Below are 19,225 nucleotides of genomic sequence, written 5' to 3' on the forward strand. Positions count from 1 at the left end.
TACAATCTTACATAGTCCAGGGGGTGAGTGAGTTCTCTCCTTCACAAGGCAATCGAGAATGTTAACTTTCGGTTCAGATTTTCTTTGTTTGGACGAATAACTAATCTGATTAGTTGGATAAGGTGCTTACAAATTTAAAATCAAAGAATAAAAGATAGGTGTTTTGAATTCAAACTAGAAATATCTGGATTTCAGCGGAGTTATTCATAAAGTGTAAATGCTTTCTGATGCCAGAGATATTATTCAAAACAAAGCATGTTATGGCGTGACGCCTCTATGTTATGAGAATGCTTTCATATATTGGCATCATGGTTGATGGATCCGAGCAAGTTATATCTGACATAAATAAAATGAGTGCATTGTGAGATTTCTTAGTGTGGGAAAGAATGTAGGAACATGTTAACTTCTAATTGAATACTTTAAAGGGGGGGGGGGAATTGCGCTCATGACATAATACAGTATTTGAATTGAAAAATTTTAAAAAGTTGGGAAAGACCAGTATAAACTAACAGATAACACCCCTTTTTTCTCATTTATGCTGCTCTTTCCCAACTTTTTGCAGATTTTGAATTCAAATATCTCAGCAAATATTGCAATTAGAAACATGGATTTTTTTTTGTTGGTTTCAGAAAAGATAGGGCCACAACTTTATAATTTGAAGCTAGAGGACAAGGAGGACCATTTAAAAATTTAGATTTTGTACTTTAAGACACACTATATCTTCACTTTCGAAACTTCTGTACAGTGATTTCTGAACCCATTTTTGGAGCATTTTTTTTAAAATTAGTACCATACCTCCATGACAAATGGTTGATGAGATAAAGGCTGAATTATGACTTACAGGACACCCTTTATATCAAATAAAAACAGCTTTTAATGAATTAAAAAGGTACATATACACTGCATTAAATTTAATTTTTCTGGCTAGTAAGCAGTACCCTATGAGTTATGCAGCACATCCATGTATGCGCAAAACAATACAATGTCCTCTATCAATATTCAATCACTTGCCTGAAAATCTTTTAAAACAACTTGATACTTTGATATAAAAAGTCACCCATCAAAACAATAAAAATTATTTCATTGGCGGAGTGACTTAACCAGTCATCTGACCATGACGGAATAGCATGTCATACCGATTTTTGGCATAATTTAGAAAAATTATATTCATTACTTCAATTTAAACTTGTTTCTGTTGATGATTTTAAAAAACAGCAAAGAACATGATAAACTCAGTTTCAATGTTTAAAGTATTCATAAAAAAAAATTAATAATAAAAATGTTTTTATTAGCTACAAACTTCAAAAATAGATAAAAGGAGAAATTAACTGGCCTGATGACTGGTTAATAACAAGTAGGCCCAACTCATTATGCTAGAAGAATTTTTAAAAACTGATGTTACAAGGGGAGTGATGCTAAAAGTGGCAGGCATATTACTCTGGTCTGACTGCATTGAGAAAACTTATGGTACAACAACAATAATTAATACTTTGTTGCTGTGAAAACATGTGTACATGAGCAACATGTCAGCTAGTTTTCAGAAACATTATTGGCTTTTGTTTTCCTCCACTTTTCTCAGATTAGCTGATTCTTTTTCATGCTGGTAGACACAATATAATTTTATAAAATTCTATGTCGTCCTTAGGCTTAACTTGATAAACATATATAGAAAATTTTGGAGCAAATGCCAATTTTTTAGTTGCCCTGATGATTCTCTAATTAAGAATGAGTTAAATGTTGTTCATTTTACCACAGCAATTGTGATAGCTGGATTTTCAAATACTTTGAAATTCAAAAAATAAAAAATATAATGTTAGCTTTTAAAAAAAATCAGGAGTTAGATTTAAAAATAAACTCATTCAAAAATAACACACATCAAAAATAACACATTTTTGATATTTATATTCAACAGAGCATTTAAAGAGAAAAACTAACTTTTTCCTTTCGCAAAACTGGTGTCTTCAATGACTTTTCCACAGGAGGTTTTCAATGACAACAACAATAAAGGAATCAATATATATATCATCATTTTCGTTTTGGCTTTCTTTTAATTATAATGCAGCATAGCTGCATGTACAATATTTGGCATTATTTCACTTACTCTGAAGAAGTCTTTGGTGTAGTAATAATCAACTTTACATTGAATATTTACAAGTCACAAAAACAAGAAACACTATATACATTTTTTTTCCCTCAAATGTATTACATAAATAAAGTTTGGTCTTCATAACAGCCCTCTAGATCAAAACTTGAGGGCAACGACATTGTCAAATTGCTTTCATTATGCCTTTTATATGCAGATGTATTATCGACTATTGACTTGCTAGAACACATATGTGTTAAAATAAGGAACTTGGAATCTTGAAACACCTCAGCACGAAAGCAGGATGAAAGTTCTACATCAGGCAACCTCATTTTCTGTGCAGTGATTCCACACCTCACATGTGAAGTACCTAATATAGAAATAACACAGCATTGAAAAAGTCAGATAACATATGTCAACCTGGAACAACTTTGATTCCTTTCAAAGCTTGATTTCAGTTTGATTATAAAATGGTCAGAAATTTTTTATGACAATAAGATAGTCACTTTATCAGGTCTTATACTTTTCAGAAAAGGGCTTCATTTGTCTTTTCGTGAACAACAAAATTAGAAATTCATACCAGTTCCCTATATGGTCATTTCTTATTTTGTGTCACAAAACAGCATTTATGAGTGACTTTATAAATGTTACATAACAATCATCTACTACTTTACAGCACACCAACTCTGGTCATACATCACCATACAGCAATTTCCAACCAGTGGAGTTGGGAGGGAAATGAAGTCACCATCTATCGGTGGTCGCCCCAGGCTTGGTAGGTAAATAATTTGTTTCTGGTGTTCTTGCCCTGATTCACACACAGGCCCGTGGACCTTGACACTAACCTTCATAGTGGAAGACGAGCATAATTGTAAGAACACAAAATACACACAAATTTGGCACAAATTAAAAGAAGAACCGAGCCTTAAGAACCCCTGATCAAATCCCTTCCAAAGAAAACACTGAAAGAGAAGAATAAACGAAAGAAGTCATCAAGAAATTTTTAAAAAAGTATAAATTTGAACAGATATAAAAATTGCGGGTGTTCTGAAAAGCTTCAAGCTTTAATAGAAAAACTCAATCTCAAATTTTCCCCTTTAAAAATCTAATTGCCCCCTTGTGGGGCATGGGCTCCATGTTGGGAATCAATGTGATAGGCTAAAACATCTCTACCTCTGTTAGAATTTTAACCCAATTACTGTTGAACCTGCGATTCAAGGACCTCCATTTTCAAAATACACACGTTTCTTATGAACAATCTTGAATCCTATGAATAGTATTATTCTATGTGATTGACGTATTAAATGCTTGAGCAGTGACATCAAGCAGTAGCACGGAGACCACACCAATTCAGCCAACGCGGGAAGTGCTATTTCGAAGAGATGGGGGAAAAAACAAAAAACTATTTTATAAACATAATTTATGTTCATATTGAATAAAATCTTGAAACCAGCCCATATTTACCATTTTATTTGAGATATTTCATATGTCAAGGCCATATTTTAATTGTTCGGGTTTTGCTCATTTCAATCTTTTAACGTTCTTGCTCTTTCTTTTCATATTGTAATTGTAAATGCTGGCTAATGGCCATTTCCACAACAGCTTTATGTCAGACCCTGATCACTTTAAACACTTGCTGCCTAATTAGACAAGAAGCTATGGTTAATAGACAATTCACTTGTGTGGCGTAATCTCTCCTCTCTGATGCAAGTGTAAGGGCGATGGCAGATGAGAATGATTATTCCTGCATACAAAAATTCCAGCAACACACAGTATAGTCACATAAGTGCTGTTTTTCACACAGAAACCAGTTTCATTATAGGTAACAACCTCTCACCCATGAAGTGCTGCACGATTTTTCACATCTATGATCACTTGGCAACTCCAATTAATTCCTCATCTTCAAAGCGTGCATAAAAAATCCTGTTCATGAATCAACACTTGTGTGGCATCTGTCCAAAGGTGCCCTCCAAAGCAGAATATGCCAAAAAACTGGTGCATGTTGCCGAACAATCAGCGCTTCTACAGAGCAATCTTGGGAGGAATTTTGAGAAAAGTGTGGAAAACACTAGTATAGAAATTATTACAGCAGACCATTTTCAGTCAGCTGAAGGCTCATTGCAGAACAATGCAAAACATTCTGCTTTAGGGAAGGTGCCTACGCACTACTCTGCCATGACGTGGTTCCACATCACCTCCTGTGATAATCCTGTGTTTTAATTCCCATGTCACGTCAGAGTAGTGTGTAGGCACCTTAAGTGTTAACTTTGCATAAAATATTGTGACAAGGATTGAATGGGTTTTGAAATCATGAGATGAGAGTATTCTTCAGTTCATTTTGCAGATGAACAAGATGGTCAGGTCAAGAAGACTTGCCTACCTTGTATCATAAACAAAAACAGTGAAAATTTGGGTCAATTTTCCAGACCCTTCACAAAATTCTGGATCTGAAAAATGGACTCTTCACAAAATAAAAATTAATTAAACCATAAATTTGGCTTATTTCTTTTGTGATAGATTAACAAGATTATTTCACTTCCCACAAAATTACTTATTTTTCATAAAATTAATGATACGTTTCACAAAAATAAAGAAAATTTTCACAAAAACAGGACTCTACAAAAAATGTCTGAACAAACCCCTGTTTATGATTTGCTGTGATGATTTTCAATATCTCCATTTGCACTTACGAACTTCCCGTCTTCCAGAAATTGAAAGAATTTTTTTTGACATAATGAAGCAATTTTAACTGATATGGTTCTCCCTTGACGTTTTAATACTTTTTTTGAGGGGATTCATAAATCACGAAAAAATGGAATCACCTACTTGAAATTTTGTAGCTAGTTACGAAGTAGTAAAATGCTCAGATGAAAAGCTAGGGCATTAGCAACCTTATGAAAACTGATATACCGGTTGCATAGCTACCAATACACATCAAATTTTACTGGGAAATCGTTGATCCTAGAGGCATACTTCCAAAGAGAAAAAAAATATCCAAAAATAATGTGTAGAACTCAGATGCATGTTGTAAGGGGGTTGTTTAGTTATTAAAATTAAAAAATTAACTTTTTTATACTCAAAAACTCAATGAGAAAGTTGATGATGAGTAATGCATCTCTGAGTTTTACACATTATTTAGACACGTTTTCTAATTGGAAGTATACCTCTAGGATCAATGGTTCACCAGTAAAATGTGGTGCATGCTGGTAGCTATGCACCCTGTATATGGGTCACTCCCGAAAAAGTGTACAAAACATTTCCAAGACTTTATAATTTATTTTACAGAATTTCAGAGCATTCTGTTAGTAATTTTAATTTTTTTTCTAGTTCATTTAATTCTCTGTTACATGGTATTTTTTAATTTGTTTCAGACTGTATCTAATTTTTTAGAAAAATCATTGTACAGGGCCAGAATTAGAGGGGGCAAAGGAACAACTGCGTCAGGTGTCAAAATTTAGTGGGGCAGCAGTTTTACAAGGGAACAAAGAACACATTATAGAATTATCAAATTTTAAAGTTGCAGGGGGTGGCAAAATGATGTTTGCCCTAGGCGGCTCAATTATATTTGCCCCGAGTGGCAAAAATCCTAGTTACGGCCCTGCAAGAAATAAACAATTCCTGTGCGAAAACATACAGGATTCCTGCGCCAAAACATACATTTGGAGATCTAAAAATATTCATTACTTTGTTAAATATCCTCTGCACCTAATGAAAACAGACTCTATTGTACCATGTCAAGGTGACAAATAATTTGTCCTTTGATTTTTTTTTACTGAACTTTAAATGCAGATCAAGATATTGTCAGGCAGCTCATACCTTTACTTGAACCCTGATTTGTAGCAAAATGTCAAAATTTTGCTGTGCCAATGTGAAAAAAGTGTAAAACAAGGAGACTTTAAAAAAAATTGTCATGGTGACACCAAAACCATTTGAATCACATTTGATATATGTGCCATAGATGAATAAAACAGACAATACAAAATTTTCAAAAAAAAAATTCTTATGAAATACTATTTCTTGTTCGTGTTTCAATATTTTTCTTATCTTAAAATGGTCTTAAAATCTTAAACACCTTTATAGCCATTTGGGAAACATATTTTTATACCAGAATAGATCTGATAACACTTTTGAATCATTGAAAGGTTTACTTTTAATGCTTGATCAACTTTTCTGAATTTGACCAAAAAAATGAGTTAAGATTCATGTTATACAAATACAACGCCACAACAGGCAAATTGCCCAACGAGGTGGTTGACTTAAGAACATCATGGATCCCCAACCCATTTTTTGGAGTCCCTACCTACTACTGCTACACCCCACATGCAACCCCCCCCCCCGCGGAACCCCCCAACGAATCGGTACATGCGGGAATGTGCGTGTACGTGTAGTGCAACCTGACGTAAAGTTTGTTTCGGTGTAATGCTTGTTATGTGTAGTGCTGTCATTTGCCCCCAAATTTTCTAACTATGAGTGAAGTGTTATGGTTGAATGATTTACCGTTGTAGGACTGTTGCTCTCTGTGGCGAGACTTTTTAACGGGGAGATCGGCTCGCATTTGCGCCTTGAAGTTGGGAACCACAGAAAACCAACTTCAGCCGACCACCACTGTGGGGTTCGAACCCGGATCCTCGCATCACGAGTCCGGCACTATAACCACTCGACCACCACAGCGGCCTGTCTTTAGTACTAGTATGATTTAGCACCTGTTGCATGTCCACTCTGTTGCATCATTATCATAAATAATTAGGTTTTTCATTTTTTAATCCATATCAACATGAAGTGATAGCACATGCGAATTTGCTTCTAAACATAATAGAAGTTTCATCACTCATTTGAATTTCTAATGAAAAAATAATAATTTAGGCTAATTTTTCAACTCTGTTACATCTTCCAAAAACTCACGCAATGCAACAGAGTAAAAACTATGATTTAAGAAGTAAAGTTTCCTTAGTTCAGAGATTTTGAAAATTTACGTTAAATATTTAATGAGTTATCTATTCAATTTAAACCCTTTACCCTCCATCTTGTTATTTTTTCAGTTAAATACCAAAAATAAGTAGTACAGATCAGCAAAACCACTGCCAGGCACAAATCAAAGGAGAAGTGTCATAAGGGGCATTTTAGTATGAGTAAAGGCATTTAATGACAATACATCTTGTATTTTATGGGGGGCAGAACCATTATTTTAATATAAAAAAAATTTCCGCTCTATTTCTCCTCCTCCCCAAAATCCACTCTGGGTCACAAATGTGACAGGCGTAAATGCAAGATATGCCAACATGAAATTACTATTCAATATATCAAAAAAAAAATTTTGAAGTTAAAGAAAAATCATCCTCTAATGATATAATATACAGCTGATCAAATCCAGTGTCCACTTTGAGCAGATTTTAAAAATTTTACTAGAGCCAAAATTCAAACTATAGGGGGAGGCATATGTTTTTTGAATTTCCTCATAGCATGGATGTTTTTCAAAGGTTATAGAGGGGTCTCTGGGACACCTATCACATTGTGTATATAATTGTTGAATAAATAAGTGCATTTGCATAGCCTATTTAAAATATTTGAGATAGCTTTCTCTCAGTTAAATATTTATGAACATTCTGCTACTATGATGTCCGCTCTGTTACTGGAAGCATAAACATTAAACAACACTTCAAACTAAGATGTTGACATGTAAAATACCAACCCATTTTTTGTCAGAAATAAAAAATTTTGATTTTAAATAGTTACATGTATGTAAGCTTTTTCTATATGCTATTTTGAAAAAATTATGAAAAACCACCAAAACGACAGAAAAAAAAAAGTTTAAAAATGTTAAAACTGCCTTTTTTTGAGCATATGTGTAAGAAATTATTTTAGGGGATAAAAATTGCAGAAATAATATTTATTTTTTATAGTAATTTTTTTTTTTCGTTAACAGAGTGGACAAAATCCATGACTGTGTGTCATAAAACCCAAAAAATAAATTATTACAAAATAAAAGTGAAAAATATTTATTAAATATTAAACTTCAAGGCATTGGCCAAGATCAATTTTATTTTCAAAATTCAACTTTGAATTTTTTTATTGAAAAACGTGGAATGCATGTTTCTTTGGGAATGACCCATATATCGTGCCTTATTACATAAATCTCCCATTTTTTGGCAAACAAAGACGTACGCAAGATTTTCTCGGGGTGGGGGGGGGGGTGTATGTTTTTCACTGCAAAGTATTTTAAGACTATAATCTGAGTTCAAGGAGAGAAGGGGGGTCGATGTTTGTAAAGTTTAAAAAACGGATAAATTTTAAAATAAGCAATGTTTTGAAAGATTTTATGTGCACAATTGTTTCACCCAATACTGTATAAAATTTTCTCAACGAACACCAGGTGGGGCCCATAAATGCATGTTTGTCCGGGACCTAAACTTGTGAGGAACGGGCTCTGGTTATTGGTCACGATGTATATTTTTCTGATAAATATTTTTAAAAACTTATTTTTGTGGATCCTCTTTTGGAATATTTATTTTCATTCCGTCTCTCTCTCTCTCAAAAAAAAACAAAAAAAAAATACATACACACACGCTAAAGATAATACGAAGCGATCTAGAATCTTCACAAAGAAATTCAGATTTTTTAGTTTTTTAAAGTATAATCTGTAGAATATACGCACAGAAATACGGTATACTATAACGATTTAAATATGAAAAATGTCAATGAAAATAATATTAGTAAAGTTCTTTCAGCTGCTCCAAAGCAGAATATGACAAAAACGGCGACGTACGACGACGCACAACAATAGGTGGCTGCTGCAGAACAATCTCAGGAAGAATTTTAAGAAAAGTAGGAAACCGAAAAACCTATCGTAAATTTTTACCGCAGAATATTTTTAGTCAGCTGAAGGCTTGTTGCAGAATAAAGTGAAAAATTCTGCTCCGGGGTTCAACTGTTGCTGGAATAAATAACGCTGATACAAATGCCGATTGTCAATCGTTACAAATGAACAAGATGCAACAGTAGAGAAAAAAAAACTAAATTTCAAGTTGAATTGTGTTTATGAGCAAGCGTGGCGATCAAATAATGAGTCTTTCCAAATACAGTGAGATACCTTGGCTTACGAATTTTTCAGCTGACGAAGATTTTTTTTGACGTTTTTCTGCCTCGGCTAATGAATACGGATCCGGCTAATGAACATTTTCATTGATATGAATGCACATGCTAACCTAACATAGCCAAGTTGTGAGATGAATTTTCGCACCAACAATCACATTAGAATTACTGTCACTTCAGTCCGATTAACTCATGTCCACCTCGGAATCTTTTTCCAGATGTATACTTCCACTGCTCTTTCTTAAAGTTTTTGAACTATTTCATGTAAAATGAAAGATTCAGCTAATGGAAAATGCATTAAGAAAACAAAAGTAGCCTAAGTTTTCAGAACACGCGTCCTTTAAGTGCAAGACTCGTAACATCAAACTGAACGGTCTGGACATTCTGAGAGCTTACCTTTTCCATCCCCATGTATCAGACACAGAAATGAGCTGACCAAATCACAGATGGATGGGGGGCAACTACGAACTCAACTGGGTTGTGTCAATACCAGCTTCAATCTACTAAATGTGTCGGCTGGGAACATAAGCGTACGCAGAATTTTCTCGGGGGTTCAATTTTTTTTTTCTTCTGAAAAATGGGATGTTACGTTTTTTCCTGCACAATAACACTATAATCTTGGCTTCGGAGGGGGAGGGTTTAGAACTCCAACCACCCCCCCCCCTCCCCTGCGTACGCTAATGGCTGAGAACATATAGAGTGTAAAATAAAAATATATCTTCAGTGTCTCATATTCCTGTAAATTCTCATTCGTTCCAATTTCGAAGGTGTATGTTGCATATTTTAGCCGGTGTTTTTAAAAACTTATCTTTAGATTTTAGGCAGTACCTGGAAGGAATTAAATGGTTTTCCATAGAAAGTTATGGAAAATCACGAGAGATTCGGCTAACGAACTTCTTTATGGCACGAGGTATCACTCGTTAGCCGAGGTATCACTGTACTAACTGTCATTCTAAAAAAGAAAAAAAAAATTCATTCGCAGTAAATCGAATTCGAAAGTCCGCTATATGTTCCGGTGATGGTAATGATCATGATGGACAAGACGTGTATGTAATGCGGGACTGATTTTGAAGCTATTTATTTTAGAAACCAGTGTGCGAGTGAGATTATACAGCGACGATTTTCTTGCCTGTCCGACCTTCACCTGTCGACCTTTGCAAACGGGTTGAGAATCTCAGGAACGAAGGAACACGCTACCCTAATTGTCGGCTCCAACAGCAACAGCTACCACGAATGCAGGAGGGGTCGAGACAGACACCGCCTTCCCAGCAGATATGTATGCTTCTTATGACGCCTTTCGAAGCCAGCTTCACACGTTTTTGGTTATTCGTTTCTTTCCCCCCCCCCTCCCAGAATCGACCCCTCCTCGGTTTCCCCCATCTTAGAAGATTGGTGGTGGTTCGCGGACAGGTATAAATGGTGCACACCATACATACGGCTTCAAACAACTAGAATACCAGAAATGCATAAAAAAGAAGGAAAAAAGGTATTATGAGAGACGATACAGCAGCAACAAAAGATCCCAAACACGGCTTCCCCTCAAGAATCCTGAGCTGCACCTAGAGCCCCTGTACGTGAAGGCGTCTTAGGTACACCTATTTCTTTAACATCAACGTCTTCGTGGATATGTTTCACAATACACCTTGTAGTTTGCCATGCTTTTTTTAATGACATGAGATGGTGGGGGATTATGTATGGTCTAAAAATTCTTTCGGAGGGGCCGATTCTGTTCGATCATCAGTTTCACTGCATTAAAACTGGCTATTTTTCTTAGAAAGAAATTTATCGGTTGAGCTTAATTTTTTCCCCCACACGACATCATTTTATTTCTCAGAGTAAACATAAGTATCTTACGAGTTGTCATTTCTAACAGTAACAAAAATAATGTTCTTTAAACATATATCGCATAATCAATTTATTACGCATCTTTTCTTATTGATCTAAGGAAAAAACACATCGAAAAACTGGTTTTCGTTAATACCACAATGTTTTTATGACAGTATCGTAATAACTGATTCTTTTTTCAAAAATAAATTTCAGCTGAATATTAATCGACGCAACGGCGACGTCTCATTTCATGAAAATTAAATTTCTAATTTTCATGAAATGAGATATGTGACTAGGATATATATATATATATATTCCTAGTCACAAAAACATGCCAAGGAAGTTCAAGAAAAAAATAGACGTAAGGTCAAGATCAAACTATCGCAAGCATTTCTTCTAAAACAATGATCAACAAAATGAAAATTTCAAAGTCAGCTAATTAGAAGCATGCTTTAATTTCTCTTGTCAATAAATGCGATTATTCTTCTTAATAGAGAAGAAAAACTGAAAAAAATTGTATTAAGTGATGGAAAGCACGAAATCGAACGCAAATGAAACTAGCTAAAGTTGTTTTGAGTAACGATAAAATGCTAAAATCGCGAACGAAGTTTTGACATGACATTTCTCTAGGGCGGTTGCGAACTTTAATATCCCTATCAGGAAACATGCTTTCATTCGAAAAAACATGATCAGCCGTCTTGCACAAACCACCACAAAAATCAAGTTACAATAAAGATGTGAATTTTATGTAAAATCACTAAATTTTGCTAACTTAAAGTTAAAGAAAAGATTGTCTTATAAATTTGGCAAAGCTTCACTGCAAGTTCTGTAATTGTGCAAAAAATTCCAAAAGAGACGAATAAAAAAACGACCAAAAAAAAACGAATAAAAATATCTTTTTTATATGAAAGTGTGCTATCAAATAAAGTTTTGCGAACGAGAAGAGAAAATGTTTTCTTAATCCTTTAAGAAGCAATTAGAAATCACCAAACTCCCTTTCAAAATGTCATATCTTTTTTAATAAAGTAGGCTTTCTTCCGATTTTCAGCAGGCTAAAATTAAGGGGTGTAAGGAAAGGTTTTCCATTTAAAAATCATTTTAATAAAATAACTGGGCTTGCAATGCTAAAATAAGAGGCGTTCATGGAGGCAAGATATCTCGTCATTGGCGTTTAAAGGGTCAAGAAGGAAAACGCTAGATTTATAAATTTTTCTGACGGGAAAAATACCGTAAGTCAATGGTTTTCAAACTTTTGTCACCTGCGGCCAAAGCTGCATTAAGAAACTTACAAGCGGCTTTGCCTGCGGCTCCCTAGCGTAATTTATAGTTCATTGGGGCTCCCAGAATAGTTTGGCAGATATTTTTCCATATAACAGAACCACTTCAAAGCATATATGAATAGACACCAAATGAATATCTGCAGCTCGCCGCGACGCGCACTTTGATAAATTCTGCAGTAAATGAATTAGCTTTTAAAAAATGACACCGAAATTATTTTCAAGAAAAATAGAATAGGGGTGAAAATTTACTTTTGTGTATATATATAACTTTTCCAAATATAAAATTTATAATAAGTACAAGACGATGAACAGGGCCGCAACGAAGAGAGGAGGCGGGGATCTGGTGCCCCGTGCGCTGGACCAGGACGGGCGCTGAATTTACTCTTTTTGCGTTAAAAATTGCATGGAGGGGAGAGCACCGAAATTAATGATGGCACCTGGCAACAGAGTAACTTTTCGATTCTACTTGCGGCCCTGATGATGAATAAAAAAATAATCCACAGACGACAATGGCGTTTCAAAAACTTATCATTTGTTGGTAACAGGAATCCGTTAAGGAAATTGACCTTTTCTGGATATTATGCCGAAGAATTCGTTAATAGATAATTTCATCGAGAAAACAGATTTTTTTCGGAGAATGACGTATTTTAGAGTATGATACGTTTTCTTTTCACTTTGTTCCACGGTAATTTGGTTCGAAGCATGTTCTTCGAAGGTAAAAAGAAACTTTGGTTTCGTTGTGTTTGAAATGAATGTTGCGAAGCACACAACACAAACACACATTAAATAGGGTTTTTAAATCAGCTGGCAATAACTGGAAGTGCATAAAAAAGGGCCAAGAATTCCGATGTTATCCGAACACCAAATACCAAGTTCAAATACTGTGTTCATGAGAACACCAACTGAAGAAACTGAGATTACACTATATTATGGGCTAAAACAGAACCAGGGGGAGTGGGATTCCACACTACTATCATTGCTTTTAGACGATGCGTGCTTCTATACACCCCCTTTTCATGATGCCAGCAACGCTAACGATAGGGACGACGAAGAGGCGTCGAGGTTCGCAAAAAAAAGTAATAATAATAATAGTGGGAGGGATGAGAAGAAGTAGGGCCCAAGAGACGATGCTAAAATGAATGGCCCCAGGCTAAGTTAACCTATCATTACGTGGGACCAGAAAATTCTAGGGGGGGGGGGTAAGACATAAGACTCTTCTCATAGAAGGTGTGTATACAGGAGGAGGGGGTATAAGACAGCAACAGTTGCACGGCGTTCGTGAACTCACATTTGCGATCACGACTAGCTATCGGTCAAGAGAGAGGGTCCGGATCTAGAAAGATCATTCCCTAATACGAATTGCCCTCCATTCCCCTCTCGGCCTCCTCACCGCGATCGACTCCTCCCCCTGGGAAATTCGATGATTCCTTTTTGGCACCTATGATGCTAAAAATCCATCGCGATACGAGGTAAAATACTTAAAACAAAACAACTGGAGAAGATGATGGATAAAATAAGGTTTTTTTTTTCCATAAAGATATTATCCTCTACGATAGTGATGAGCACACTATGGCCCGCTTAGAGGATCTATCCGGCCTGCCGCGGATTTCAAAGTAGGGGCCGTTCAAGTAAGCAAATTTTTAGCCATTTTTGACCCCCCCCCCCCTTATCAGCAAAATTTCGTCATCAGCTCTGCCCCTCTGAATCCTAACTCATATTTTCATAAAGGGTGGTTGATGACGTAAGCATTATCTAAACCCCCCTCCCCCTTGTCATCAAAAGTCAGCAAATCGGAACCCCCCCCCCCCCCCATCGATGATGACGTAGGACGGACACGTAATAGAATAGAAATATTCAATTTCAATGTTTCAAAAAAATTTATTTAAAGGGTCGTTTCTTTTTTTCTTGCGCATGGAAAATATAGTTGTGAGAATTAAAACAGAAATTGATTTAAAAACTTTTGCATATGCAAAAAGTGAAATAAATATGCATAAATTTATTAAATATACTGATTCAGTTTTTCACAGTTGAAAAGGATAAACCATTGTCTTTTATTTGTAATGAAACCGTGGCAGTCTTCAAAAAGTATTGTATAGAACAAATTCCACCACTTCATTTGTAAGCCTAAAAATTCCAAGAATTAATGTGTGAATTAATTAGGAATGAATCAATGTCCGAATATGTCCGGCTCCAAATTTTTTTTTTTTTTTTGGCCCGCTTCCAAAAACGTTTGCCCATCACTGCTCCAAAAGTAGAAGAATCCACTTAACCATATGCAGCACTTATTATTGTAGTATTTTTTCTTTCGAAGCAATACAGTAGAGTAGGGTCTTCAACCCGTGACCCACGGGTCACCAGTATCCCGCCGACAACAGTTTGGTGACCCGCCAAGACACTGATTAGTGAAAAATGAAATCAGCATTCCACTATCTTAAACTGTGTGGTCGTAATTAAAATTCATTTTAGACCAGGGCTGGACAAATCCCAGGCGCCAGGTCACCATGGCAACTAAAAAACTGATATTGGCCTAAAATTGCCTTTGTGTAGTTACTAAATTGCAGGCTGAGAGCAGGACAAATGTTTGGAATTTACAGCAGCATATCTATCAACATGAAAGAGGGTCACTACGCTCTGAAAAAGTAAAAAAAAATTGGACCTTTTCTTCAGGTAAAAATTTTTTGGTGCCTGAAAAATAGCTCTGGAGCCTAGATTTTTTTGCGATTTGTCCAACCCTGTTTTAGACATACTTTCTAATCGTCTAATCGTACGAACAGTTGGTATTTCTACAGTAAAATAAAATCTTAACCGGAATTCTATCAATAAGAGAATAATTTATTAAAATTTTCTGAATTTCATCAGAAAACTTTTTATCAATAGTGTGGGGTTGGAATTTATTACCTTGGAATAAATTTGATGAGGAATTTACTATTCCGAAAGATGAAAGTTGGTTTTTCTTCAACATCAGACTAAATCCTGAGTATTATTGTACAAAACTCTCGTAGTGAGCGAACTGTAACTTTGTAAAATTATTTAATAATTAATTATTTAATTGATTATTAATCAATTATTCATAATTATATATATATATATATATATATATATATATATCTTTTTTATTTTTTGAAAAATAAATTCAAATTTTACTATAGCACTCATTGTATAGTCACAGGAGGGGGCTGCCCGTCCCCTATGATTCACCCCTCTCATTAAATGTGGCCGGCGTAATTTTACGGAAATATTAATGTGGCCCTCAGATGCAAAACGTTGAAGACCCCCCCCCCCACCCCACAGTAGTCTCGATAATTCGAGGCAAACGGGACTGGGGCCAGCTCGGATTATCCAAAGTAACAATAGAAGCCGGCTTTCGTGGGGAGGGTAGTCTTAAATCTTCGCATTTGTACTTACTCTCACCTATTCTGTTTTTAATCAGATGGCTTAGTTCATTAATATTAGGGCAGACGAGGCATCTTCATAAGGGACGCCGACAAGGACTCTCATATCCCCTGGGGCCAGATATGAATGTCATTATCATTTTTTTACACATTTTTCATTTTTTTAATTTGCTATAGAGGAACCCGTGAAAAAATTCTGGGGATCAAGATCCCAAACTAAAATTACTTGCATTCATTGGAAGGTTCAGACAAAATGAAATAAAGCGCATTCTTGGCAAAAAAAAGAAGTTTGAGAAGGAATTTTGATAAATTCCAGAACCTTCGGATTTCCCGGGACCACAAACTTATGACACTCGGATTATCGAGACTCTACTGTACAAGTATATCGAGACATTTCTCACTATGACGTGTATGAAAAAAAGTCGGCCTTCAATCATTTATGTACAAACAAATATACAGTATATCAACAAGCGTTTCTCACAACCTTTTTAACACCCAAGAACCTGCAAATTGTCTGAAACTATTCAGCGGACGACACGGGTGCGGGTCCAGTTTTTAATTTTAAACGATGTGGGTATTACTATAAAATTTTATTTCAATTCGATGAAAATAAAATATCCAAGTCACATATGCAACCACATATTCAAAAACATTGATATAAACGGTTTTACAAGGTAATCATGCGTAAAATTACACACTAGCACAATAAAATCCACATGATCATGGCCCCTCACATCCTGCATCAGGGCTCCTAGACAGGGATCTTTCTCTGGCCCCAAGTCAGATTTTTCATGGGGTCCCTTCTACAGTGAATTTATAGTGTGAAAAAAATCATAAGAATAGACTTGGGCCACCAAACAGGAGCCCTGTCAGCCCCATCCTTGCGGGAGGGGAATGCACACGATCTATGGTTTTTTTTTTGCCATAGTTACTACAATTACTTCTGCCAACATTTTTAAATACTTTTTCAATATATATTTTAAATTGCTTATGTTTTGTTAAAATAACTGTAAACTCTCTAAGACAGTGGTTCTCTAAAACTTTTGTCACCCGCTGCTGCTCCCTAGAATAGTTTAGTACAGGGGTTACCAAACTGTGCGTCGCGCCAGCCCAAAGCCGCTCTTAATGCAGCTTTGCGCCAGCCCGACAAAGGTTTTTCGAAGAGATTCTTTGTCAAACTGCTCTGGTGAGAAGCGGATAAGACTTGATTAAGGTAAGGGATGCCATGGGTGGAGAAAGTTTGAGAACCCCTCATTTAGTAGATATTTTCACACACACACTTATAAAGGAACCACTTCACAGCATAAATAGGGACACAAATTAATATTTCCCGCTAACCGCGATGCCTCTGACAAAGGTTGGCGACGTACCTAAGAGCCGTGAAGCACACTTTCAGAAGCACTGCTCTAAGACCACCTCTCATCGTTCCTTTGAAAAACCAGCTCTTCCGAGAAGTGACTTTTTAATATAAAGGACAATTTAACCCTTTGAGCGGCATAGCAGAAATCGCTTAACCCCATTCAAAATGCTATATTGTTTTTAATGTAATAAAATCGCTTTTTCCGATTTTCAGCAGGTACAAACTAAAAACTATAACGAAAAGTGTTCCATTGAGAAATCAACTTTACAAAATATCTAGGCTTGCCAATGATGAAATAAGAGGCTTTTAAGAGACGAGATATCTCGTCAATGCTGCTTAAAAAAACTGTTTCAGGTTACAAATGAACTGAAATAAATAATTTCCATCATTTAATACTGTATATCAGCATTTCTCAACCTATGTTCCGCTGACCAGATGTGGTACATGACTATATGGTACAGGTGGACCGCAGGCAGACTTGATAATTTTATTCTAATGGAATGAAAAATTACCGATTGTGAAACTGATGTCAGTATAGTATCTTCTTTGGTTGAAATAAAAACTAGACTCTCTCAATCTTTGGGTGACGATATTTCATCAAGAAAAATACGGGGTATTGTTATCGTATTCACGGAATATCGTTAATTGTTGCCAATACATGCAATTCTTAATGAAATCGTCAGTTACCGTTGAAGTTACTTAAATTAAGGATTGTTGCAAATCGCAGTAAAAAAAAATATTTCACGAAAAAAACTTGAAAATCTTTCTGGTGATTATATTTCATTAAGGAAAAATAAGGAAAATTGTGATCAAGTACGGCAAAATACGTTGCTATAAACCGGTAAAATCGCCAGTTGTTTAAATTGTTGAAAAATCACCAATGGTGAGTAATTGAGGGAGATACAGGAAATGCAGTTCCCCGAAAAAGAAGTATGCCAAATATGCGGATAAATATTCGTATTTATAGTCATAATTATCATAACGTAGTTTATAAAGCTATGAAAATTATCTGCATTCATAATTTTAGTGAAGATAACCGATTAAAATGAGCTTCGTTGAAAGAATGGGACAATTGTATGAAAAAGTCGGTCCAACCAGAAACACATGAATGTTCCGTAAGATACGGGTCATAAATTCACGCTATTCATAGTGGTCCGCAGAAATGTTTCACACAGTTTACTGGTCCTTGGGTTTAAAAATGTGAGAAACGCTGCTGTATATGATACCTACGCAACATTGAAACAATTACCATTGGTATGTTTCTTGGCAAAAATGTTTGGCAGTTTGAAACGCATGGACTGAACATTGTTGAACTCATAACATCAAATAAAAATTTAACAAGTAATTACACCATTCGTATATTATTACATACAATCGTATGAATGTTTGCAAAAATTTTACATTATCAACTATCGATATTCAGTCTTCATGTTCTTCATTAATTATCTTTCTTAATAATTTTATTAATATATTTATATAATTATACATTATATTACATAACATATTATATATTTTTCATACATTAAACTTTTTTATTATTTCTTATAAATCACTGACTAAAAAGGAATTCGCAGTTGTTTTGCTTTCAAGATATTCTACTTATATTTTGATAAAGTATGACATTAATTGCATTGAAAATTTTAAATACCTTTAAACTGCATTTCATAGGTGGAGAGCAATAACGCATGTTCTTTGAGTTATACAATTCAAAACTTATAATATAAAAAGACTTTCTGCCGGAGTCAAGTCGAGAAAATTAAACAATCTCCTCGCACCAGCAAGTCACTTTTAAAGGAGGAAGTTGATTAATATTAAAGGGGACCAGAATAAAGCAGCCCTTAAAAGAGGTGAGCCTGCCTGCAGAGAGGTTTTACTTTGCATTCGAAGAGTGGTAATTAAGATTTACAGCATTTAACTTAAGCTTTTATTTTGTGCATGTTTGCCGATAAAAATTAGAACAGTACGTATAGGAATCAGAATTTTGGCGATTCAATATCATCGTTTAACATCATCGTGACAATTCGATAGAATCATCGTTTCCTGATCGTACTTCGAAAACGAAATAGAAGATTTTTTCCCCCCATTCTACTATTTAACGAAACTATGCGAAGGATATACAGTAAAAGTCCATTATAACGAGTGTGGCTTATAACGAAAATCTTGATATAACGAGTGATTTGCTGGTGATTGTCAC

At 35.3% G+C, this 19,225-nt stretch overlaps 1 protein-coding gene across 2 annotated transcripts in view; it reads right to left on the bottom strand.

Moving 5' to 3' along the window:
* Egfr (epidermal growth factor receptor) overlaps positions 1 to 19,225 on the bottom strand; it is a 192,996-nt gene that overhangs the window by 39,968 nt on the left and 133,803 nt on the right. The window contains exon 2 of one of the 2 annotated variants that reach the window (XM_089233346.1): positions 1,936 to 2,453. The exons of the other annotated variant lie outside the window; for it this stretch is intronic. Coding sequence (XP_089089472.1) covers positions 1,936 to 2,029 — 94 coding nt within the window. The 5' untranslated portion in view covers positions 2,030 to 2,453. The remainder of the gene's footprint in view (positions 1 to 1,935; positions 2,454 to 19,225) is intronic. 2 annotated transcript variants of the gene reach the window in all.

This window comes from Pholcus phalangioides, unplaced genomic scaffold, assembly GCF_987345545.1.
Source record: "Pholcus phalangioides strain wild (caught in Gottingen) unplaced genomic scaffold, Ppha-v1.0 ptg000007l_1, whole genome shotgun sequence".
Taxonomy (NCBI): domain Eukaryota; kingdom Metazoa; phylum Arthropoda; class Arachnida; order Araneae; family Pholcidae; genus Pholcus; species Pholcus phalangioides.